Source organism: Alligator sinensis, unplaced genomic scaffold, assembly GCF_000455745.1.
Source record: "Alligator sinensis unplaced genomic scaffold, ASM45574v1 scaffold839_1, whole genome shotgun sequence".
NCBI classification, from domain to species: domain Eukaryota; kingdom Metazoa; phylum Chordata; order Crocodylia; family Alligatoridae; genus Alligator; species Alligator sinensis.
In genome coordinates this window covers 3,797,916-3,824,783 of record NW_005841885.1, presented here as the reverse complement: position 1 = coordinate 3,824,783, position 26,868 = coordinate 3,797,916, and the positions used below count along the sequence as shown (strand labels likewise).

At 43.4% G+C, this 26,868-nt stretch overlaps 1 protein-coding gene across 4 annotated transcripts in view; it reads left to right on the top strand.

Moving 5' to 3' along the window:
* The window catches only part of GRIP2 (glutamate receptor interacting protein 2), a 167,452-nt gene that overhangs the window by 37,536 nt on the left and 103,048 nt on the right, over positions 1–26,868 (top strand). The window contains exons 1-2 of one of the 4 annotated variants that reach the window (XM_025196847.1): positions 12,640–13,419; positions 20,245–20,366. The exons of 1 other annotated variant lie outside the window; for it this stretch is intronic. In XM_025196847.1, coding sequence (XP_025052632.1) covers positions 20,342–20,366 — 25 coding nt within the window. In that variant the 5' untranslated portion in view covers positions 12,640–13,419; positions 20,245–20,341. Of the gene's footprint in view, positions 1–12,639; positions 13,420–13,718; positions 13,782–20,244; positions 20,367–26,868 lie in introns of those variants that run through there. 2 more of the 4 variants (XM_025196848.1, XM_014516978.2) reach the window with 2 other exon arrangements.

Sequence of the window (26,868 nt, the reverse complement as noted above, 5' to 3'; positions counted from 1 at the left end):
CACACAGCATTGTTAGGAGTACCTAAAATAGAGTCAGGAGCATTTGGACCTTCAGGTATCTTATGGTCTGTATTTGAATCAGCATTGCACTCACATAACACACAGCGCTGCCAGCATCAAATCATGTGGCACCATTGATTTTTTTTCTTTCTTGATTATGTTTGATACAAAAACTGACCAAGTCTCACCTAGTTGTGCAGTCCTCCCAGAGGAGGGAAAGCAATGCCTATACTAAGTGTAAACTGATGTGTAATAGTGAATGGTGATGTGTAATGGTTGCTTAAGCTGCTTTGTGTAAGTAATATTGCTTTTCTCCTACTGAGCTTTTGCCAGCCTTATTATCATACAGACACTCATTCCTTCTTCCTGAAGCTCTTTTGCAAAACTTTGCAATCAGCACTCCCCCCATCCCCCCCTTTTTTTTGTATGTTGAAATGTTTATTAAAAACAAGCCCTGAAAAAATATTTTACATCTGAACTAGTTAATATAGCACCTCGGAGAGAAAGTGTCTGGTGAACCAGAGTACAAATGAAGCCTCATTAAGCAGAAAGTCAATAATTCTGCTGAATACCCTGGCAATTAAATTTCATCTTTATTCGTATGCAGGTCAGGAAGGTTTGGAAGGAGACTGGGAAAGCAAAGCATCCTGGCTTAATGCTATGCAAATTAATGTTAACATGGCGTTTCATTTCTCGTTAATGCATTGTTACACTCTTACTCATTGGGAAGAAACTATGTGACACCTAATAAGACCGATGACCTACTCTCTTATTTTCTCCGTTTGGTTTAGGAATGTGTTTGTTTGAAGATAGTGGAACCAAGAGAAATCTTATGTTTGGAAGATAAGGAGTTTTTATTATGTAAATCCAAGGGAGAGCTGAACTTGGACTCTGCCTAATGATGATACTTGTCCAGAAAACTAATAAACTATGTGTGGGTGTGAGTGTAGGGCTGTGCCTAAACTATTGTTTTCTACTGGATGTAATTAAACCGTCTCTACTTGGGTCACAGGCACAATGCTGCACATAGCTAAAGGAGATGCTACTTAGCTCGAGTAGCAGGGACTTGCCCGTCTTCAAAAGGAGGGTTTCCTGCTGCAGCTTTTAAGTCCCAAATTCCCATGGTGTTCAACACGGGGGACCAGTGTGAAATTTCAGGGGCTGCAACTCTGCTACATAGCCAGGACAGGAGAATTTAAAGCTTCCCTCCAAGGGGAAATGCCAATATTTTGACTTTATCCCCAAATTGGGATAAAAGTTCATGGAGCAAAACTTCTTAAAAGCTTCAATTTGGAGCTGTCAAAATGAAGTGCTTTGACATTTTCAATCAAAATGAAACCCTCTGCTTCCTTTGTGACATGTCCCAGGTTACTTCGTTTTGAATCAGTTTGACATTAAATAGTGTTTTCCAGCAGCACGCTGACTTTTGATATCTGTAATTTAGAAGCCTGATACCCCTAGTTTTGCATATAACCCATACTTCCCAGTTGTACTACATCTCCCATAAGCCCCTGATCATAACAGACCACGAATCTCATCAGTCGATGGACAAAAATATAGTGTTTTAAGAAAGCACTTCCAGGGAGTCAGGCCCATAAGAAAGAGACTGGGAGCCTGAGCTGCATATTCCATAATATGATACACAGCAAGGGAAATACAGTTGACTACTTTCTTGAACTGGCAGGAAATATTTCAAGCCTGTTCAAGAAACTGCAGCATTCCCGATTGGCCTAAGCTGACCCAAAATGAAATATTTTCATCTTTCCTAACCAAAATAACAAAAACCCCTCAACTTCTTCAGCAAAATTAAAAATTCTTCATAATAGAGCCCATCAATTAAGAGACAGGAAGTGTGATAATGTCTTCCCAAAGGTCTAGGCCAGTGATTCTCAACCGGGGAGCCTGGGCACCCTGGGGTGCTACCAGATCCTTTGAAGGGAGGTGTGAGGAGATAAGCAGATCAGTGTAGGCTCAGGCTTGTCCCTGCCTGAACAGTCCCCAACCCCCACTGCCCGGCCCCTCTGCAAGGAGGTAAGCACTGTAACATATTAATTAGCTTTCAAAACAGGGTGCTACTCAATTCACAAAGTTATGGAGGGATGTCTTGAGCCCAAAAAGGTTGAGAACCACAAGTCTATGCAAATGATCCTGTTTATGAATGAATAACAGCTCAGGCAATGTAGCGCTTCCCCATCAGCTTGTTTTTTGTGGGTAGCTGCAGTCAAGGTTTATTATCTTTACTGCTGACAGCTCAAACAGGTCACAGATGGGAGGCCGAGCAGGAATTTTGGCTTCATACAAAGAGATCTAATTCCAGCAGGACCGAGTGAGTGTCAGATGACCCTGTTACAGTAATTCAGTTGACTCCTCAGGCTCTAATAAAAGCCAAATGATATAAAATAGCCCCACTCAAAGAGGAGGTGCATGCAAGTTGCAGTTGAAAAGGGAGAGCTGTTTGGAAGGGAGTGGTGGAGCCGAGAGGGGAGACTACTTGAATGAAAGGTGTTAAGCTGTCAGCTGTCCAGGGGTTCAGCCCTCAAATTTCCCTTCATTTTAGAGATGTCTGCGCTGGCCTGTTTTCCTCATTCCAATAAATGTAGCTTATGTGCAAGGTTTTTCTTCTTCTAAATCATCCTTCTGAAGTGGGGCAGGGGACCCAATAATGATTCACTGTTCATACAGACTCTGCAGTGTCCTTATACTTGGTGCAGAGCTAACTAAAAGAGGACATAACCCTTATTTAAGAAGGTGCCAGTTAACAACCCTTGTTCCAAAGCAGTAATGAAATGAATGCTTGGGCACTGAGAAATAAACCACCCAGAAACAAATGGGCTCTTCCCCACTGACAACAGGAGATGGCAGAATGGCAAATTGTACCTAGCATGGGGTATGAGATTCTGTCTTCGCAACACACCTAATATACTGGACAATGTTCAGTTGCTTTGGTGCAGACTGCTTTTGAACGTGAAAAAAACTTGCATTATTTTCACTTAAAGCAAGCACAGATAATGGGAGTGGAAGAACAGAATGCAGCAAAAGGCTACAGGAAACAATACTTAAAAGAAAAGATATTTAAATGAGTAGCTCAGATACTCCGCACACTCACTCCTCCCCATGGGCAGATCTAGAATTTTGAAAAGGGGGTTGCAGATGGTAAGGTGTATCATCATGTATAAAACAACACATTTTTCTTCAGGTAAAAAAACCCCAAGCATTACTAATAGGCTAGGCGCCTAGGGCTGCATTATTCAGTTTAAGATTGAAGCAAAGACTAATATAACTTCATTGGCATGAGTTAAAAACAATCTGCAGGGTTGTGAAACAGGACCTTCCTTACTAGGAGCAGCTAACAGACAGCAGAATTGCAGATTGGTGGAACTTAAAAAGAACTCTTAAAAAGAAAAGAAGGTCATTAACACTTGTGAAGTGAAGAGTTTAGGAGGGATCAGGTAGATGACAATGAGCCATAAAGTCAATTGACTCCCTCAACACTGCCTGACTAGAAATGCTGCTGCCACTGCCAGGCAGTTGGTTTTAAACTTTGGCTGGAGCAGGAATCAAAGTGGGGTGCAACTGCACCAGTGAACCTGCCCGGTATCTGCCTTATCACCTCCTTTGCTCTCCATGCTCTTTGTGCCACAAGTGGGCTATCACTTGTCTGGTTAGAATCCGGGCCCATCCAAACTAAGCCTACATAAATTTTAAGTGAATCCATTAATACTTTTTTTAATCATGCACCATGATGGCAAGATGCACAAGGACAATATTTATATATTTGGGGCCTAGGTTTTGCATGTTTTTTTACCTTATTTCCAATATGAATGATTTGTTGTGAGGTCAGACACTGCTTGCCTACCATGAGTTGGAGGCCACCCAAATTTCCTAGCTCCACCACCCCCGTATCATGCACTATATTTTTCATTTGTCTCATAGCAAGGCTCTTAATCTCTACATTCTCTAGCATTCACATGCTTATGCTTATGAACGCTGCATGCTCCCGGAGGCTGGGGGGGTCACCGCAACCGCCCACAGGCAGTGGCAGAGGTGCCGGTGGAACGGGCATGGCAGCGGGGAGCTCCCGCAGGCAGTTGTGGTGGTGTTGGAGGGGGGGGTGGGGGAGATGGCAACACCAACCAGCTGTTGGCGACCACCTGCAGACACCACCAGCAGCCGCAGCCAGCAGTGATCGGGGACTGCCCACAGATGCCGCCAGCGGTCTTGGCGGTGAGGTGGGGGGGCGGTGAGCAGCGACCTCCCAAAGGTGCCGCCGGCATCGTCAGCAGCATTCTTTGCAGGGGGTGCACATGCACCCCCTATGCATCATCAGTGCTTATACTGATCTCTCTCTCTCTGCAAAGTTGTTTCAGCTTGGGCACTAGGAAGCTGATTTCATCAATGGCCTGAGGCCTTTTTTTATGCCAGATACATCAGCATAAAAGGCCTGTAAAATGCCCATAAAGTCTCACTAAGAAAACCATTGATGAGGGGAGCCTTATAACTTCCCTGGCAGGCACTGAGCCAGTTCCATCTATTCTTCCTACCATTAGCAAAAGTACAAAATTTTGCTACTCAAAACCAGCGAAAGTGAGTGATTCTATCCATCCCGTCTCACCTATTACTCTGTGTTCTGCGTAAATTAAAGTGTCCCCCGTGTCGCCAAAACTTCTGACTCATACTATACTTAGTGAGTGGGGTTTTCAATAGCACTGGGCACTGACTTAAGTCTGCTTCTATTGAAGCCATGGGGAGTTTTGTATTGACTTTAAGCAGAAAACGTTTAGGTCAAGGCCAAGTGTTTGTGAATGTCTTACCCAGGCACTCTTCTTGGGGATTGGTTTTGGATCACAAATCTCTTGCTGAAGTGGAACCCAGGTGTTTTATTCCCTTCCATTGGGCACTTTCTGTAGCTATCTCCATTTCAACTTCTCCTTTATAAAGAGAAAGCTGAGGTACACTTTTACTAGGACCAAAGCCTGACTCTGCTAACAAGAGTCCAGTGTCAGCTCTTCAGGTCCATTTGCAATGTTCCAGGAACTAAAGCACATGTATTTCACTGCAGCTTACGTCTACTGTGTTGTTCCTCCTTTTACAGTACTACCCAGAAGCTCAATTAAGCTACACGCTAGCAAATGCACTAGCACCCACTGGCCACGTCCACACAAGATGCTGACTGCACAGTTGTTACTGTGCAATCATTTAATACTTGCATACACAAGTTAATAAATGGCTGCACGGTAACTGGTGACACTTTGCAGTACCATCCCTGCACAGCTTCTTGGTGACACTGACTGCGCAGTAGCATTGTGTCACATTTTGTGCTGTGCGATGCTATTGCGTAGTAGTAACTAGCTACTGCACGGTCAGCATCTCATGTAGATGCGGCTACTCAGTAGAGTTTCTACCAGTGTTCCCTCTAAGCTGTGCAGTGTGCATAGCCTCACAGGTGTGCAAGCACAACTGGCACCGCAGCATGAGCACGCCTGTGCGGCCACGCACGCCACACAGCTTAGAGGGAACGTTGGTTTCTACTGTTGTCCAGTGACAGGAACCCAAGAGCTCAGTGTAAACAGTGGACTCTCCATTGGGTATCTCTATGAACAACCAGAAATTACACAACCCAACCTCTGCTGAATCCCGTGCTTACCCTGAATAATTACCTCTGACACACTGTACCAAATGCAGTTTGCACACCAGAGCAGCTAGTAAATCCACAAGGTGTCCTTTAGCAAGGGTTATCTGTTGTCATAGAATAAAAGCTTTAAATAAAGGTTTACAAATGCAGAAGTTTCCTGGAACCAATGCCTTCCCACTATGTTCTAATCCTGGGGGGAGATGGGTTTTAGAGATCTAGAGTGTGATCAAATTTGGAACCTATTCTTTATAGTTATTGATCCTTGACTTAAGTGATCACCCATTATTCAAATAAAAAGATATTACTGGAGAAGTTGTTCCTGTAACTGAAGATGAAAGCATCCAGAAACCCTGAGAGAGGGGCTTTCAGATTATTTTAGAACTGGTGGTGATATGGTCCTCTGCGCAGGTTTTGCTGTGTCTGCAACTCTATTACAAGAGTTATCTCCTATAATTTGTGATCCTTGGCTCATCTTTGAAACAAACATTTTGCCAAGTTTTATGAAATTGTCTGACAGATTGTGCTGGAATGCAAAGACCCCAAGGGCTTTTATTCCTCTCTGATACAGGGACATGCATGGGTAGGGGAACTGGAATAAAAAGCATCATGAACAAAAGCTCCTCTCTGTCTTGCCTATTTTATGACCCCTGATCTTTGTTTAAAGGGACACCATCAACTTGAATTGTATTTTCTGCCTTTCAAATGTTGTGCCCACTACTATTAAAACTAGCTGTTAGTATTTTTTCTGTTATATTCCCTTCCCTCCCTGCCCCCCGCATTTGACCATTTCATACCATCCTGCCCCATTTCTTTTGTTAGTTATCAGGTGCATTTCCTGTCTTATTCACTAACCTGATGACTTCCTGCTTGCATACTATTCTGGATGGGGTTCTCAGGCATGTTCTTCTCCATGTCTTGCAAAACTAGACGTAAGAAGCTGTGAGGCATAGCGTATATGAAGACAGGAGGGGAAAAGGGTTGAAAGATGAGTCTCAGCATGTGGATAAGCAGTGCCCTTTGATCACCCAAAAAGTGTTTCCTGCTTCAGCTGGGAAACAGAAAAAAAACAACATAAAAAACACCCTAAAATGTATTAAAAATATAAGGGTATTGTGCAATTAAGATATACAGCTAAAAATATGATCTATTTTATTGGTCCACTTCATTTTGAAAGTCTCTTTACAAACCTTTAAACCAGCCATTTTTTCTCATTCGTTTATCTTGATCTGCTAGCAAAGTTTATACATCGGTCTCGTGCCAGGAGGAAAGGATCAAGCCAACACAGATTCAATGTTATGGCTTGAATGAAGAGGAGAAGTAGGGGAAGGGAGGCTGATGTTGGTGGTTGTAGGCCAATTCCATCACGAGTGTAGTGGTGTTCATCCCATGCTGAATTTTATCTCATTTGGGTGTAAACATATCATGTATATTTTAGCAATGGAAATCGGGTGCCCATAAATTTCTGTCTCTGTTTTGGAGTGTGGTAAGCAACCCTGGTGACATTCACAATGGACACTAATTGTGGATAGACTACGACTAGTGACTTTTTTTAAAAGGGAAAAAAACCTCGGATACTCTAATTTAGCTTTTGTGGGTTGAATAAGAGTCTATTACCTTAAAGTGCATTCCAGCCCGATTCTGAATGAAATGTATAATCCTAGAACTTCGAAATGCTGGTGTCAGATAGAAGGGCCACTGCAGCTCCCTCTTCTCCTATTAGTCCCTTGGAGGCATCCTATGCTTGCTGGCCTCTTTCCCCCTACCCGCAGATGCAGCCATTGCTATTGGGCAGTGACAGATGGGGATCTCATGGTGGTTTTCTTTCTGAAATGGTTAAGCAGAACAAATGTGCAGCTGTAGTTTTATTCTGCTCTAATGATAAAGGAAATAGATGAGGGTCTTGAAAACCCCTTCAAAAATAGTCTCCGTCTTGGTGCTATAAGAGCTTGTGTGTGTGTGTGAACCCACGGCCCTAATTGCCTCTTGGATGGGTCAATTTATCTTGCAGTGTCCATTATTGATAATAAATTAGCTTTTAAGGCTGGCTGGTAGAATTTGCTCTTAATGGATAGAGTGATCAAGGAGTTCTTGTTCTCTCGCTCTATGTTTAAATTACTTGGATACAAGACTTCTGCAAAAATCTGGGCTTTTTCTTCTCCGTGTAAGAGACTGAATTAAGCGCACTGCACTTTTTGCCCTAAATGCCCCAAATTCTGGATTTGTTTACTGTAGGGACAAGCCCTCTAGGAAGCCTGGGTCTGACTTTTAGAGTTGAGGGTGCTTATTAATAAATAAGTGTTGTGTCACAGCAAAGTGGAGCAAATACGGTAGGTTGTGGCTAGATGAGATAGCGAACCAGCTGACCTCCTCTTCTTAATAAACTAGAGAGTGATGTGTAAAGCTTCCATTCCCATAAAGGCAGCATGAGGGTTGCAGTCTTATCTAAGCTGTTTTATCTGCTCTGTCACCGTAGAAGAGATAACAAAAAGCGGTGTTTCCACTTCATGCTCTCAGCTGGGACTGTAGAGGCACAGACTGTGATTGGAGAAACCAAGAGGCGGGGAGAAGGAAATTATATCTTCATTGAAACACAGAATAAAAGTGAAAGTTGAAAGTCCTTGAGCTTTTTCTTCTAAACCAATGGTGGCCAAACTGTGGCTCGCAAGCCGCATGCGGCTCACCAGCATGGTTCTTGCAGCTCTCCGGGGTTTCTCTGCTGAAGCCCACCCACTTCTCCCCGAGGCAGGGCTGATTACGATACCGGGGGGGGCAGCGGTGGTCACCTCCACTCCAGGTCGCTCAGCACTGCCTGTTCCCCCCTGCTCTCCGGCTTCAGTGGACAATCAGATGTAGCTCCCAGGGTGAGTAACTTTGGCCACCCCCATTCCAAATCATCCCTAACCCAAAGCAACATTGATTGATTGTTGCAAATATATTCATACATGGTTAGAACTTCTGTGTTTTCCTTTTGCCATTTTTTCTGGCTAGTCATTCATTGAACAGCAGCAATTCAGCTGCCTTTTCTAGTGGCTCCTGGGAATTGCTTCTATGGAGTGGCATAAGAGTCTTTTTATATTCTTACAATCATACTGAATGGTCCGAGAGAGACCATTAAAATACTCTGATGTAATGTCCCATGGTGTGTTGGATCATTTACTATGGGCTTCTGCATTCTGTTAAACAAGTATTGTCTCCAGATGGGGCACTGAACTTCAATTCAGCTGGACCCTGTCCGTCACTTTCTGAATGACCCATTCTTTCCCCAGCCTGGTGGTTTGTATAAAGTACATCCTGTAAATGTACAGTGCCAAGATAATCTAGGTCCTGTTAAACTTGCACTATCTCCCTTGTCTTAAGTTTTTGCGAGCGTTAAATGTAACTAAATGGTGCACTGGTAAAGGATGCCAGTTTGCAGAGGAGGAGGAAAGACCATGAGAAACGACAAAAGCCAGACTTTGGTATGCATCTGTCTGTCTGTATACACCTGATCTAATATTCTTCGCAGAACTGAAACTCCCACAGAAATTGGAAATTTTGAGATGCAAAGAATTCTGTACTGGGCTTAGGTTTTTCTTCTGTGAAAGGGTTTTTTTTTCTGTTTGTTTGGGGTTTTTTTAATTTCTATTAGTCCTAAGTGACTGACTTCCATTTAGCTAAAAGATTCCAATGGGCACCAAGCAGCAGCAAGAACCAGTCAATTTTTAAGTGAGGCCTTTTAGCACATACTTGAAAGCAGGAGTGTTGTTGGACAGCTATTAATTCATGGCGTTCAATCACGACATTAATGTCAAGAGGTGAAAGAGGATGTATAGATTATTACCTCAAGCCAAATCTCTGCTTACTATTGAACTGGTTTACCCTGCCACAGTTCAGATTGATGCCTCCTCCTAATGTTTTATGTAACTGTATATTTTTGTGTCACACTGTATCATTTTGGCTGCCTGATGCATCTCCATGTGCACGGTCCACCTTTCCTCCCCCCCCCCCCCCCCCCTCTTGTGAGATTCATGGCAGCCGGAGCAAGCCCGCAGGGGAGCCGCCCCCCTTCCCCCCCCCCCCCCCCGCCTCATCATGAGAGATTCAAGCTGTTGACTTCACCTGGAAAAATATTGCCACCAGAAATTTCAAGCAAGCATAGTGCTTTTGTGCTTTGGCTAGTATCCATAAGTCAGACCTCCTCGCTCTGTCATTTTCCTCCTTTCCCCACATCCTCTCGTGACTGCCTTTTTATTTTAATGATGGCACCTTTTAAACATATCATTGTGCTTACACCTTTAACAAAAATAAAAAGCTATGAACTGTAGATAGTGATGTCCATTTCTTTGCTAGCAGAACAGTACATAATCCTCAAATTAGAGGTTTCTGATTGCATTTGTTCCCTAAGAAGAAAATCTCCAAGTGAAGCCAATGTAATTTTTAGGATTCAATTTCTCCTCTGCAGAAACATTAATAGCAGTGTGAAAAGATTTCTAATTACAAATTTTGACTCAATTACTAATTAAGTCTATTGTCAGACAGAACCACTTTTTTTTTTTTACAAACAAATCATGGACTAAAATATCTCTTCCGCGAGTGTGTTTGTTTTACTAATTTTATCTATTGTGTGTAAGTTGTCTGAGCCCGAAACAGTTGAGTTCAAATGGAGGTAAAGACATTACTGCACTTCTATCTTAGCAGAAAGCTTAGACCTCCTTTGAAATGCAGGTGTCATCACTCAATTATCAAACCCAGAAAGGTCTTGTACCTTGGCCGGTCTACATAAAGTTTGGTAGGGAAAAATTTGTTGTCTGTATGCTGTTACCAGCAAAATCCATAATGTAGATGCAGTTATGCTTGTCCTTTTCACCATTATAGCTTATTAAATTTCTGGAATGGCTAGAAATGATACCTGCAGAGGTACTCAGTGGTGGATATAAACAGTGTCTACAATAAGAGAATTTACTTGTACAGTTCAACTAGTAAAGCTTTTCTAGTGTAAAATAGACTCCGGGTGGGATATGGAATGGAAGGAGGTCTAAGTTCACAGCACAATCCTTCAGTGTTGCCAAAAGTGACTTGCTTTGATCCTTCACCTTTGTTGCATGCTGTTGCAGAGAAAGGCAGCATCAAACTGGGACTTAGAAACAGAAACGTTGTATGCAAGACCAACATCCTTCCACTCTTGCTCAGCAGTGGTTAGACCTCAGCTAGAGTACTGGGTCTAGTTCTTGGGCACCACACTTCAGTGCGCACTCAGTTAGAGAGACTCCAAAAGAAAGCAACAAAAATCATCAGAGTATAGAACAAGCGGGTCTGCATCATCTCAGGAAGAAAAAAAATTGAGGAGAGACCTGACAGCAGTCTTCAAATATGTAAAAGGTACTGCAAAGGGGAAAGTAAGAAAGTGTTTTCCATGTCCATTGAGCATAGAGCAAGGCATAATTGGCTTAAATGCAGCAAGGGTGATTTAGGTTAGATGTTAAGAAGAGCTAACTGTAAAGACAGTTAAACACTGGAACTCCACCCCACTGTGGTATGGAATCTCCATCACCAAAGACTTTAAAGAGTAGGTTAGACAACTGTCTGTCAAGGTTAGTTTGGGGGTATTTGATCCTGTGTTCAGGCAAATGAACGGGTTGGAGTGCACCCTAAGGCTAGGGACAGAAGTTACACACACATAAACCAGTTTAAGTGATCAGAAAGTGGTTTAAACATGTAACAGAACAGAAGTTCAGTGTACATAAACCAGTTTCAAATGGCTGAAACTGGCTTAAGATAAACATGGTTGAATGTAGTATCAGACTTAACTGATTAGGGTCAAACCAGTGTGTGAAATTTCTGTCCCAGGCTGCATCCTGGTTCAAGTTAAATCAGAATCTCCCATCATGCTTTGCAGCCCTGGGCTGTGCTGTGCTGTCTGTTCCAGTGGAGAAAGTTTGGTGGGGGAGGCAGGGGCTGCCCCCACTAGGAAAACCCCAGCTGGGTTCTGAGGCCGGGGAGGGGGGTTAAACTTCCCTTCTCCTGAGTACAGAGCTGCCCTGCCCTGCTAAAACCTTGCTGCTACAAATCCCAGAGGCACCTGGAAGCAGGAAGAGAAACTGATGAGCAACCCTGCAGAGTCCTGTCGTTGTGATTCTGGACTGCAAATCCCAGAGACCTCGGGGACAGCAGGAAGAGGAAGTGAACACACAGCCCATTCTGGCTGTTGCAGAGTGCCGTGCTCTAGCACCCCCTGGCTTCTAGCTTAAGCCACTGCAGGTGTGTGGCTGCATTTCATGAATAAAAAGTGAACGCCTGTCCAGTTGTTCTCAGTTTAATCTGTGTATCTTAGACTAACCTACAAAGACTGAATTGATTCAGCCTTGGGCTTTTTGACTGTCTGTACTTAGCCTAAGAGGCTGTCTTGTTCTGTTTTTTCTGTAGCAGAGTAAGTGGTTTCAGTTTTATAGCAAAGCAGACATTGGGTTGGTATGATAACTCTCTAGTCCAATAACCTCTGTCCTGTAAAGAGCAGTACCAGATGCTGCAGTGTAACACGTGCAGCAGCCTATGCCAGGAAACCAAATTAGCTGGGGATCAGTTGATCATGCTTGTACCGATACTTTTGCTCTCCTACAAATACCTCATTCCTTTTGCCCTTTCTCAATTTCGGGTGTGTATCCAAGGTGTGGGCAAAATACAGAATTCTTAAGATTTGTCCCATCTATTTTAAAACAAAGCAAAAATGTCTCCTGGTCATTCTCTTCTCCACAGAGTTAAACTGAATAAGAGAAGCATGCAGTGATTGCTAGTCTGCTTTTCCAAGAAGGGGTTAAACTGAGTTTTCAGAAAATGCTGTAGGCAGGACACGAGACTGCAGCTTATTACTCCCTTACACTCTGTATGTGTGCATGTGTTTGGGAGGGAGTATAATGCTTTGACAGCAGCTTGACATTGCCTTGAAAGGTGCTGGAAGCTCTACAAGCATTTGCCAGAGGGGGTGGGGGAGAGGAAAGCGTGTCAAGCAATACTGCAGTCACAGCCTGTTCTCCTGCTTGGAAAGGCTGCTGCAACTTGGAGATTTCCATCAGGCTTAGCTCCCATCCAACTTTGCAACTGGGGATTGTGCAGAGAAAGGACTCAGAGGCACAGGAGGGAACCCCCCCACTGCAGCTGGAGCGTCGCAAGCTGCTCGCTTTTCTTTTTTTCTTTTTCATGAATTCCCATGTCAAGGAACAAAAGGGCAAATACGCTGCCTGAACGGGATGATGGCTGCACTCCACCAATGTGGTACAAGTTGGAGTATCACTGGGAATGAAGTGCCTGCCTCACATTTGCTGCATCTGCCAGAGAGTCAGGGTTTAAGTTGCCACTGCTCCTTAACCAGCTGCTCCTTTTAATCATTACCTTTACAACTTTTGCCCCACATTGCCTGGTGGCTGGTCAGTCTGGCAGATCTGATGCTGGATTTTTAAGAACAGCTAAAGATCTTTTAGCCTCAGGCGTTCTCTCATTTTCAAACAAGAGCAGATCTTGAGAATCTGGTTTCTCAAACATCTATTCTTATTTTTTAAAGACAGTGCAACATTTTGGGATCCTCGCAGAGTGGTGTCAGTTGGACTTATTTTCCTTTTAAGTGGAGGAGCACAGAGTGCTTTGTAACCCTGCTCTGTTGTGGGAGACAGCCTGAAAGTGAGCTGGCTGTAAAGTGATTCCAGTGCAGCCAGGGGAGAGAGAGAAAGGAGCTGGTATTGCAATTAGCTGAATGCTTTGATAGATAATAGCGGACATGCTTTGTGGACTGAAAAAGGATTTACAGTCAGATTTTGGTGAGTGAGCCTGTATTTTTCCTTCTATTAGTGTACTTCCTTTTTTACTCTTCATTGTTTTCAGGTTTCTTTCTTTTGGTCACTGTAAATCCAAGTAGCATGTTTGTGTGCTACTCTCACGCGTGTGTTCAGATCCAAATCTTGGTGTCTATGCTGTGTTTTAATTGCTTTTATAAAATGTGCCTTTACTCCCATGGAAAGAATTTCCACTGGAGAGTCCCGATCATACTGCTTTGCCTCTCCTCTTTCACCTTATAGCTGCCTGCAGGCTGCGTGGTGGAGGGTCTGCTTGCAAGTCTCCCAAAATACTACAGAAGACCTTCTAATGTTTCCTGAAAGCTTACATGCAGCTTTTTTCGAAGGTCTGTTTTAAAGATGAGTGTATAAAAAGGCTGAGCAGTTGGTGGGAGTGGGGGAAGCTTGGGGGTGTGCGTGGATGTGTTCTAGGAAAAGGATCGACTAAACGCTGCTAGACTTCTGACATTGTTCCCCAGCACAAGTTTAATCTGCTATTACACGGTATACCATAAAGGTCTTGGCTCCCACTAGAAAACTGCCAGCATGACAAGAAGGTAGACTGTGTGGAGATGCAGGGCTGAGCTCTGAACAATGAATGTGGATCAGACACAGTCCCTTTATTCCCAATATTCCTGTGTGCGGAGAAAAGGTTTAAGGGCACCTTTGAGGGAGGTTACGGACACAAAAAGGCTGCCACAGGGCCTTTTAGAACAAATGGTATTAGAAATATAACCGGAGTAAAATATGAGAGCCCTCTTTGACTGTTGCGTGCTCCATCCCTGCTTATTGCAGCTTTCACTTAGAGCATATACTGCGGGAAGTTTGCTTTCCTCTTTGATGGAAGCTGCTTGCTCTGAAAACAAAGATATCACAGCGGTTTCTGAATCGATTGGCATGGCTTGAAGCTGATTAGTGGAATGTGCTTTGTCCTCCACCTTGCCCTGCCAGTGCCTGAGCAAACCAGACCCAGGAAGAAACATTCGAAAAATGTGGGATCTCCAACAAATCTGTACCAGATACTTGAACTGGGTCTTCCTAATGGGAAAAACAAGCCAGTACAGCCTGTTTAAGCAATGTTTAATTAATGACAGAGATGTTTGCTTAGGCACAGATGTCTACCTTATTGTGCTGGTACAGTTTTTCAAGTGGACTGAGGTGTCTCGTGCGGCTGAGCGGGTGAGCTAATGCTGCAAGAATGTAGGCATTCAGTGAAGAGATTTCAAAAGACAACTTGGCAGGACCCCCATTGGCTTGGGAGCTGGTAATGAGATACAGGACATGCTACCTCTGTTCCTGATTGTGATCTAGTGATCTGCAGAGGCTACCTATGGGTGAGTACTGCATCCAGTTCTGGGCGCCGCACTTCAAGAAGGATGCGGAGAAGCTTAAGAGAGTCCAGAGAAGAGTCGCTTGTGTGATTAGAGGCCTGATGAACGAGCCATACGAGGAAAGGCTGAGTGGGATACAGGACTGTTTAGCTTAGAAAAGAGAAGACTTTGGGGGGACTTGGTGGCAGCATACAAATATATCAGGGGTGAGCATCAGGGGCTAGGCAAACAACTCTTCACTAAAGCGCCCCAGGGGAAAACCAGGAGCAACAGTCATAAACTCCTAGAAGAAGGTTTCAGATGGGATATAAGGAAACACTTCTTCACAGTTCGAGAGACCAGACTCTGGAATAGACTCCCAGAGGTGGTGGCACAAACACCTACCCTGGAGATCTTCCAAAGGAGACTGAACACACACCTTGCTGGGGTTATTTGACCCCAGCAGCCTTTCCTAGCCAGAGCAGCAGGGCTGGACACAATGATCTCACGAGGTTCCTTCCAGCCCTAAACTTCTGAGAGTGTTTTGTAGGATACAGGAAAAGTTGCCTCAGAGGAACTGGATTGAGTCACCTATGACAGTTGGCACTAATTCACTAACTGCTGGTGCAACGTGACATCTCCTCGCTGTGGGAAGTGAATGTTAGATCCTTGTTTCTTAAACAGTGGAATAGTACTGCCTGCACTAAAAACCAGACTCTGTTAGACAAGGCTGCAATGGGCTAATCAACCTGTGTGTGTAGCTTTGCCATCTTTACAAGGAGGCAGTGTATCACAGAGTGTGGGTTCCAGAAGCTCAATTAACTGAGAAATAAAAATTAAACTTCTGTCGTGCTCATCAAGTTTCTTCCAGGTTGCACCTAGCAGCACACCATGGCTGGGTGTCTTGGATCAACCTTAGACTTGGAGAAACCATCTCTTCCATGATTACCTAGAAAATTATGACTTTCTTTTACTACAGCTAAATTAACCATCAGTGAAGGAGAAGTGGGACTGTCTTGTCACCTACATTTCTTTCTTCCAGCCTTTTTAGCTACCCTACATAAGCCTGAGTAGCACTTGGAGGATTTTAGTGTCTCTACACTATTTTAATGACAAATTAGATATGGTAGTTAACATAAATTTTTGGTCATTCAAATGTGTTTTTAATAAGATTTTCCCCTATTAAAAATATTTTTAATTTTACTTTCTGACAAATTCCCTGTCCTTATGTGGAGGGCATCTGAGAAGAAAACACGTGTCTTTATACATCCAGTTTTTAAAGTGACTTGAGTTAACATTATAAAGCCAGTGGGCAAGCCTCAATGACAGGTGGTTCATTCTGGACCACATGAGTTTCCAGAACTCTCAGGCCAACCCTTCTGTTGTCTCCCTGGTTATTTTAGAAAGGGTCTCAGTAGGTTGTTCTCATGTTATGGTATTTTTCTTGAAAATGTTATTCCAGTCAGGACCAGGAAATGCATAGCAGCATAGGAACAAAACCCACTTTCAAGGGGAAGGTTTAGGGTTACTTATTTATCTGAACCAACTCATCATCTCCTCCCCCATCACATAATGGACTATTTCCAAGGTCCATCATTTAGCAAGTGTAAGGTGGGAGAGAAAAGCCTTAGCTATTTGTACCGTACACAACCAGTAGCCTAACACATCACCAGCTTGTTCTGCTTTTAGTTTGGGGTTCCTGTGTTTGAATTGCTTTTTTCCTGCAATTCCACATGCTCGCTGTGGGGGGTCCTCCTAACCCCTGTGGGGTCGATGCTATCCAGTCGAGTTTGCAAGACTGGGGCCCTCCTGAAACAATTTGGCTAGGGACAGAAGTTACACATAAACCGGTTCAAGAGATCAGAAACTGGTTTAAACCTGTAACAGAACAGAAGCTCAGTGCACATAAATCAGTTTCAAAATGGCTGAAACTGGTTTAAGATAAACCTGGTTGAATGTAGTATCAGACTTAACTGATTTGGGTCAAACTGGTTTATGAAACATCTGTCTTAGATCCCTTCCTGGTTCAAGTTAAATCAGAGTCCTCCAGCATCCCAGCATGCTTTGCAGCCCTGGGCTATGCTGTCTGCTCCATAGAGCAGGGCTGTCCTTACCTCTCTGCTCCCTAGCCAGAGCAGTGAGGGCTGGCTCACTGGCCTCACTGGCTGGCTCACTGCTGCCTGCCCCCCCAGCAAACCCCCGCTGGGGCCAGGGGCTAGGGAGGGAGGTTAAACTTGCCTTCCCCCAAGTATAGAGCTGCCCTGCCCTGCTGGTTTACTTAGTGCTGGCTGCAACTGTGATGAGGAAGAGGAAGTGATGAGCAACCCTGCAGAGTCCTGCTGCTGTGTTTCTGGACTGCAAATCCCATTGCAGAATTGGCATGACAGAATGAGAATGAGCTTTAATGCCAGTCAGAATTCCTAGCTACAACCTGATTGCAGACTTGACGAGTGAGAGAAGAGATCCAACTTAGGAAAGCCTCATTAGGACTGTTTGCAACACTGGCAATTAGATGAAATCTTGTGTGGACATGGTAATTTACTGAGGAATGATGTAGAGAAGAAAATCCAGAAGGCATGATGCTCGTTAGAATGTCTGTCTCCATTCTTTCTGTCATTGGAGATCCTATTTGCAGTACTTGTGAAAATTATTGGATTGATGTCCTTCATACTAAAATCCTTCACATACAGGAATGATGGCAACCTTCCCTTCACAATTTCCAAACAGTCAGCTTCAGTCCCCATCTGTAGGAATGTCTGTGGCAGTGTTGGCCATCAAGACTGTTTTTCTAATAAGTCTTTGACTTCCCTGCCTGAGGTGCCAACCCTGGTTCCCCAGAGGTGGTGGATTTTCATATGGAAACTTTGAGATGACCAAGTTGCTGCATGCACTAAACACCCAGCAGGTAGCAATGACTTTGGGGTCTCTTCTAGCTCATGCCAAGCATTCATCATGAGCTCTGCCTTCTATTAGAAATCTCCTAAATTATTTGGACCCTAATCCTCTTTTTTTTCCCCTGCATGTTATCTTGTAGTTCATGACTAACTTTACAGCTGTGTAACAACAGAGTGCTGCATTGAATATATAAAATCAGCCATGAAAAACAAGATTGTTTAGGACCATTAAACAGGAAACCTCTGAGCCTTTGCAACCAAGAAACTGGTGGCTCTAATGTGGAATATGTTGTAACATTCTCTGGGTTTTATGAGATATCCGTAAGGGGACATGAGGAAATTCTTATAGTTTCTAGATGGAGTAATTTTATCTTGCTTAATTTTTTTTTCACAGCGGTATTGTTGAATGTAGCTCCTATTCTTTTGATATCCCTCAAGCTTCTTAAAGTGCAGGTTGGTTTTGCATAAATGACAGAAGAGAAAGATGAGATACAAAACTCTTTCATTTAAGAGATTACAGGCATCTTCACCACATCATTTGGGGTTCTATGCTAAGCAAGGTGGTCTTTTATTTGGGATTTTCTGGACCTGAAAGAAGAGGTTTTGCTTTGCCAAATGTCAGTCACTCATTGTAGACAAGCTCATTCCTGTTAGCATATAAAGTGGAATTGAGTTATAGCTTTGTTGCAGAGATGGCCCATTTCAGTTGGAAATTGCTGTTTATCGTACAAAATATGCAAAGCAATTAGATTCCTTTCCCACCCTTTACCACTGGCTTTCCAAATAGGTTGGCCTTATTTTCTTCCTTTCTCCTCCTTTACTCAATGTACACAGCAGGCCCTGGTACACTTTTGGAGCTCAGCCCTGTCCTAAATCCGCTGGGAGAGGGACACTGTTCCTGTATCAGGATCATTATAGTTAGAATTCCCTTAGCACTCTTTAGCATTAGTAGTGGCAGCATTATGTTGCTGGAATGCCAGCAACACATATCCAGGGTCCAATTTCTACATCCCAAGGTTCACTTTCCTGTCCAGGCAGTAAAATAAATGTTTTACCTACAAATGGAATAGGTGCACTGTGGTATTCTTTTGACTAAGACATCCAAGGAGGTCCAGTTTCATTCAAGATGTACTATGTACTACTCTCCATTAGGCCAGAAGGAGCCAGTTAATTTGGTAGTAAAGGAGCCAGTGATGGCTGCAATGCAAAAAAGCACTTAATAGTTAAGGCCCTGCTCTGTAAATGCTTCAGCAGATGCATAAAGTATTTAAATTATCCCACTGGTTTATATGTCAGATTAAGTCTTTGTAGTTTGGAGATCCCTAGGCTTCCTAATTTATGTCTCTCTGCCCAGGGCAGTGGTTCAGTTGCTCAGGAGCAGACTGTTCACATAGGACGTTGAGAAATCCTGGTTCTATGCCGAGAACCTCCTCTTGAAGATACTTGACCTGAAGACACTTGACAGGCTGATTCTGATTAGTTTGTTATTTCGTTATTCCCTTCGTGATAGTAAAATAGCACTTTTATGAATTATTCTGAATGTTCTTAACTTCCTAATTAATAACGTGTGATTTTGAATTCACTCTGATAACTTTAGAGACATAATAAAAATAATACAGGAGTGAAATACCCTTTCTTTCTGTTCCCATCAACTACTACCTCCAATTTTTTTTTATTGTTTTAATCAGAATCTTTATTTTTTTTGGCCATGTGTTTTTTGTTCAAGGATCTGGTAATTATATACTTGGGGATGAAGGCTTTTGAAAAGCATCTTTCCCAGCAATTTTCAGCTGGAGATGTGGATAAAAATATCTCCCCAGTTTTTATCAGAAACGTTTTCAGTAATGTGCAGTTAGGAGCTGTGCCTTCATTCAATTCATCCTGGAAGAATTTGCTTCACAGGGAAATTCGTTTCCTAGATGCTGTAGATGCCAACATAGTTGGCAGCTGCAGGATTTTGCAAAGAGACCAGAAATGAAAATTGCTGTGAAACAAATTGTGCCTACACCTGGAAACCATGAAAGGATAGGATATAATTTTTTTTTCATAAATCACTGTTAATTTGCTTTGCATATCTCGTCCCAAAATGGCCTCGCAAAAGCTATTTAGCATCATCAAGATGTGAGGAGATGATCCCATTTAATCATGCCTTGCAACAGATCTGCTTCTTTTTGTGCAAGTTCATGAAATGATGCAAGAAAGGTGAAACGAGTTGTTATTTTCTGCACAGAAGGGACTGTGGCTTCCCATCTTAAATTAATAATTATTACCATCTCTATAAATCCAAATGAGATTGTCAGTTAAGAGCCGTTTTGGTCAGGGAAATACTGGAGTTAAGGTCAGACTGCATAAGGGATAGAAAAACGTAAGCTAAAAGATTCCTAGCCCAGAGGGGAGCAGTACATTGTACCACAGGGCACTGGGTGTGAAAAACTGTCAGTGTATTGAATTTTTTGGATCTCATTGATGATCATGGGCTGAGATAGTGGGTTGTGCCCTTCCACTAGTAACAATTCATAGAGACCTCTTTAGCGTTCTAGCGTTCTAGGAACATAGGGGTAGAAGGGACCACCTGAGCCATTGAGTCCTTTCCTCTTCATTTGCAGGTGATCGTTAACCAAAAAACATCTCCCAAATCTCCACTTCGAGCCCTCTCCCCCAACACAAGGAACAATACCTGAAACACTGAGAAGGACACTGCTAATGCCCTGCCGCTGCAACAACATTGGTAATACCTTGATTTCTGTGTGACCACTGTTGGATATCTCTTGCTTCAGGTCTGGTTGCTTTTAAGGGCTAGGAAGAAATTCCCTCTCCATTCTGAAAATATTACAAGTTTTTGACTTTTCTTATCTTTTTCTAAGGTGTTGGACATTGGCCCCAGCTAGATATGGGAACTTGGCTGGATGCACTGAACCTCTGAAGAATAATTTAAAAACCTCTCAAGTGCCTCTCTGTTGGCTCTTGCTCAGACGCTCAGAGTTAAACCAATTGCCAAATCCAGGGTCAAGAAGGATTTTTTCCTTCGGGTCAGACTGACATGAATATTGCCTTTCTCAGTAGTGTGAGGCATGGCCCTCTTGCCAGGATAATTTGAGCATATTTTATCCTGACTAATGTTCTGCTATTGCAGTAGCAAGGCTGTGGCTGTGGCCTTGTGTCTCCTGCTCTTTACTGGTTGGCACTTTGGTAGGTATTTTTTACAGGGTATTTCAGGGATCACGGTGTATGAGAGGGATGGGAGTAGACGTTCCTACGGCCTTTTTGGGTTCCCTGCCCATGCAAAGTGCAGGATATGCCTACCCAGTCCCATACTCCATCCAGGGAACCAATGTGTAGGGGAGTTTCCTCCATCTCCCAAGTAATGGATTTGCAAAGCTAACATCTGGGAAAATGTACTAAGTAAGACACGTGACAGGAGAACTCTTGCCTTCTATTTAATGTAAATCCCATGTTAATCTTGTGATCCATCACTTTCCAAGCCACTCTGGCCAATTAACCGAATGCATGTTTAAAAGTAACCTCTCAAGCTGCTGGCACCAGCCAGTTCTGTCTTCCTGCACTTAAGCTCCCCTTCCTCTACGTTGAAGTGGTCCTGCTGAGTATGTCTATCACTGTCATCAGGGCCATAGCATCAAGTCATTCACTCTAGGGCTCTGACTGCTGCCAGGGTTTGCAAGCTAAGCAGCTGCAGTAATGGATAGGGGAGGGAATGGGAAGGAATTAGACTGAGTGAATTATTTTTGAATAAAATCCTTGTCCTAACTTGCCTCTGTGATCTTCCCTTAACATTCAAGCGTGCTAGGCAGAGGGGATCCAGCCAATTCACTGAAGGGGCAATAAGCGCTCTCCTCAGAAATTGTGGAAGCCAAGCTTTTTCAAAGTCTGCAAGCTCAGGCATTTGCTACACCAGCTTTCTCTCCTTTTAAGAGTCACTTTATCATTCAGCACCTGCCTGTAGCAGTACCACAAACCATAATAGGCAATTAGCTCGTAGCAGATTTATGTGACGTTGCATTTTATGAGCAAACAATCACGTGTTTAATCATTAAATGGATCTGTTGTATCTCATGTTCATGGGGGCTGTTCTGTCTCCCTCCTTGCTCTCGAGTTACACCAGTGAAATCAATGGAACTGCACCAGTGTAAAACCAGCGTGAGTGAAGCATTCATTTGACAGACGATCTAGGTTTACTATAGATGAAGGGATGCAAAGTCCCACAGGTCCTTAGCAGTGATAGCGCTCTGATGCCCTCAGAGCCGATCGAAAAGCTGGGATAATGTGAGCAAAGGAAACGTTTAATGGCTCTCTCTTTTTCTGTTTGGGAGATGCTCTATATAGGTGCCAGCATAACCCCACATCACTGTGATTTGTCTTCATGGCTCTGCCCCATATGGGTATCAAGAGTCTGGGGAGGATTTATGCAGCCTTTCCTAGGATGTTTTAAAATTTGGATGTAATTGAGCCATTTCATGTTAGAAGTCAGTTACCTGCGTATTCTATACTAGACAAACGTGCATCTATTATACGCTTGATGGAACTCAGTGTTTTTAATTTTTATTAACATGTAAGTATCTTGTTGAATCTAAATTAAGTACATATTTGGGAACCATCATCTGGAGCATTACACTTAATGGCGTGTGTTGTAGAATATCATGGGACTTTCCTGTCTTCAAAACTCTGGCAGCTAAGTTTCCCTTGAATTCATCCCCAGCCATTACCTTGTCTAAGTCCATAAGCCCCCCAAACTCATCATTTCAGAAACAAATAAGGTCTTTCCAAAAGCATGACACCAAAAAGGCATCAAAGAAAGTTGCTCTAAGTCTTCATTTTCAGTAGGTATGGAGCTGGTGCAGCTGAGTGAAGATGCTTCTGTATGAAGCAGAAGCTAATCTGACTGGTTCAGTGAAGGTTTGGTGGCACATGTACAACAGAATAACACTCACCCTTATTCTGTACTAGGGCTGCGTGAAGTGTTCTCCAGAAGGAGTTTGTTTTAGATGGATCTGGCTGGAGCCATAAACAAAAAAAAAATGTTTTTGGAGGGACCTGGACAGTCTCTGTCACATGGAAGAAAGACTGCTCTCTGCCTTCTTCCTGTGGGCACCTTTCTGAACCAGATTGCCCCTGCTTCAGATCCTTCTCCCTTGTCAGGCCACAAGTAGGGCCACAGGCCTCTTGTTGATCCCCCCAAAAAACTTTACAGCAGTGCTTCTCAACCTTTCTGGATTCAGGACAACTCTTCATAACCCCCTTTAATTTAGCAGCATGCCAGCTGAGAACCACTGCCTCAGCTGATCTCAGTGGTTTTCAGTGAGAGTGATGCTGCCATAGCCAGGTGGAAGACCCCCTACCATGCAGCTGTTTTCAGGAGGAGCCTGGCAGGTTGGACCAGGATGGACTGCAGCCAGGACAGGTGTGCCTGGCAGCTTTAGACAACTGGGCTGTGTCCAAGGCACCCAGGGCAGTGCCACCTGGCCACCTTTGCTGCAACACCATGGCGACCTGCAGCACCACGGTTGAGAACCCCTGTCACAGTATGTGGGAGATGAGCTGTCAGCAAGTTACTAGTGGTATGAAAACAAGGAGTGCTGCCAGCAGGTTTATCTGGTTTGCCATTTTTTGATGGGTAGTACAGGGGGAATATTGGTAGAAATAAAGGGACTATCGCATAAGCTTCATGCCTGCCTTATGGATGTCTTGGATGAGGTGTCTTAGTTTCATTTTTTCCAGAAGAAGTGGAAAAGCTGGGTTTCCTCCAGCCTGCATTTTGTGCGGTGGAAGCTGAAGATTTAAAACGGAGAGAAAATCTCAAAGGAAAACTTGACCAACATGGTGCCCGAGTCCCACAAACCACAGTATTTCAGTGCAAAGCCATATGCCTGTCTACGTTTGCTGCAAGGTTCCCAAACAGTAGAGCGCTGCTTTAAATAGCATGTCGGGACTCTAACCAGAATGCTTCGATTTGCTTGGTTGGGACTATTTTGCACAGGCCTTACTTGGGGCTGGATTCATCGGTACCTCTGATTGCTGTACCTCACCGTGGCAATACAAAGCTACTAAGTCCAGAGCAGCGAGTCAATTATGCTAAGCTTATGGCTGCCTTGTGCCATGGGATCTAAGCAACTAGAGCATATTGGCAACTCTAAGCCTGTTGTGAGCTCAGAAGGCCACATCCCTGTCCTGTACAGTGCTGAGCAAAATCATGTACATGTCAAACAAATGTAAGCTTTGAAACTCAACTTGCATTTCATTTTTCTGTGCCTTTTAAAATCTACCGTTCCCAGATGTTTTTAATTCCACCTGGCCCACCCCTTCATTTTAAGACGGCCACTTGTTTGAGGGTTCTTCACTTGCTCAACAAGAAGCTTATTGCATCTATCGAACAGCTCCTGGGAATCCTCTTGATGCAGCATGAAGATGAAAGGATCCCAGATATATCCATGGACCATTGCACAATGGATGGTTTGTATGCCAAAGTCTAAAATCTACATATGTTCAGAACAAGCGTGAAGCAGTAACATCTGCATATATTCCTACGCAGAGGCTTTTACCACATGAATGAATAATCCATCTCCCACGATTCAGTATTTACTTAACACTGTGAGAATTAAATCTTAGTAAGATTTAGTAGAGCTTCAGAGACAAGTTAGAAGCAGACCTAAACAGAGCACAAGAACTTTTTGCCTTTGAAGTTAATACCTTTCTGCAACCTTTTCCCTGTTTCTCACCTCCTGCTGGCTTTTAAGCTCATGGCATCAAAATCCAGTCTAAAGCTTATTTAAAGCACCTGAATTTCAACCTATTGCATTAAATTTCTTCCATGTGATGCAAGTTACAGTATCAAGTGACTGTCTTTCCAGGCACATGTAACCTTAATATTTCCCAAGCCCTTTTTGTTTGTAATTGGAGCAAAGTGTAAAGCTGGGGATTGCTCTATTCTCATCTAGCCTATGAACCAATTTTAGCATAGCTAAATACAGATCAAAGCAGTGGGTACTGGAATAGGTTGTCAGCCTGTAGAGAGACCTTTTCTGCAAGGAATGGTAAAGCCCCCAGTTGGGCTTGGTTTTGTTTTCTACTATTGTCATTTCCTCTCCCTCCATAAGCACAGCATCCCTCTGCCTGCTTCTGCCTTCTGCCAGTTGCTCAAAAATCCTTCCCGTAACGTTGTCCACGTGGGCAGTCCATTACGTAATACTTGTGCACCTGGCTTTACATGTACCAAGACGACCCTACCCAACAATAGCCCAAGTGCTGTGATTTTCATTACTGCAGACAGTCTAGCTGCGCTGATAAGATCAGTCCAATAACAAGTGGTGTCTCGGGCTGCTTTGATATCCGCTTCTCATCGTTCATTTGATTTTTCTTTTTCATCCCAGGGCTGATGGTATTCATTATTTTAAAAGTTTTTATACGTATCTGTTCTCTCATTTCCCCCCTCCCCCAGTCCCTCACCCACACTTTTACTAAAAGGCTTTGCATTTAAGTGCAATTTCTGTTTCTCATTTGTCACGTATTTTTCCTCTTAGCATTGAGATTGTGTCAGATGACTCAGGGCCCAGCATACATCTTAAACTCCATGGACCTGACCCAATCTGACCTCTGATTTCAGTCTACATTTCGTTTTCAGAACTTTTGTCTCCAGCCTACTTGGTCTCTTAATTTTGGGGTAAACCCAATGTTTTGAAAAGTGCTGTAAGGCTGCACTAAGCCAGGCACAGCATAGTTGGTGGTAATATAACCTTCCACACTAGAGCTCTGCTGTATCGTTAGATTTTTCTGGAATTTATGCCAAAAGGTATATCAAACTGTTTTGTTGCCCCACAGTGTTTGTTAATGGGTATGGGGTGAGCAGAGGCCAATGGGAGAACTGGGGTGAAAGTCACTAAAGTATGCTGTTTTTACCTTCCTCTTTATCTGAAAGTTACTATTTCTAACACTTCATGAATTCAGGTTTCCCTGAGATTGGTTTACCACACTTGGTTAAACCCCAGATAGCATGCAGTAAATTTAGCACAGGAACTAAAACTTTATGTATGCTCTTGGGAACACTTATATTATGTGGGTAGCATGCTCACTCTGAGACGTACTATAGGCGTAAAACAAGAAAACTGTATTATGATTTTAATGTCCCTCTTAAAAATAAATTACCAAGCTGCAAGTGTACATTGTTTGCTGTAAATGTCTCAACTTTCCTCTCCTCAGAGTTCTCTAACTTTTCTCTCAGCACTTTCTACTGCTCTATAGATGAGAATGAAAGATGGGCCTAATTCAGCTTTCTCCAACTCTCCCCTGCAACTGTACTGAGCTTGATGACGTTGCTTAGGTGTACTTCAGATCCAAATTGGGTCTTCAGCATAGTTTTTGGGTATTTACTGAATGTACCTTTTTGTTGTTGTTGTTGTTTCATGCTCTAGATCTTTCTCTTCCTCTTTTTTTTTGTGGGGGGATATGTATGTGCATGTGAGTTGAGTGCATGTTCTAGTTTTCCAGAAGTGCTTTGTCAGAAGAATAAGAGAGCTTTAGGTACCACTTCAGTGTATTCTCTAATGATTGGCAACACCAGACAGATGTTAAAGCAACTACTAATTGGAGCACAAATTCAGAGAATTATGAATATACATATTTTAATTGAAAATGGCGGCAGGTTTTTTGTTCCATCACGTTTTCAACTAGCACCACTAAGAATGCCTTTCTTGTGCTTATAGCTCATTTTTTAAATGAGCTATGAGGTTGCTAGATGGCGGTGTTATAACCTAGTCATAGTTCCTACTCAGTATAGCCCAAAGACTGTAGCCTAGTTATTTCTGAATCAAGCACATAACTTTTGGTTGAGCTCAAGTCTGTCTTTTACCAAGAAGGTCAAGTCAAGTATGGTTTAAAGAGTCCAACTACCAGAGTGTCCGTCAGTGGTCCAAAGTGTATGTACCCTCCTGGGGAGAAAAAATCTCCCATTTCCAACAGGATGTTGGCTTTCAACCACAGGATCTTGTGCGGGCCGGCTCCCGGTCTCGTCCTCGCCGGGCGCAAGCCGGGCCCGTCTGTGTGCACGCGGGCTGTGGCCGGCAGCCCGGGCACGCGGGGCCAGAGAAAAGTCGCGGGGTGGAGTAATACGCTCGAGCTAGAATCAGTCACGGAGGCGTAATGGTTGATTGAAAAGATTATTTACTTACACCGGAGATGGTCGTGGTGCAGGCTGGACAGTTTCCCAGGTACAGCTCCGCTTC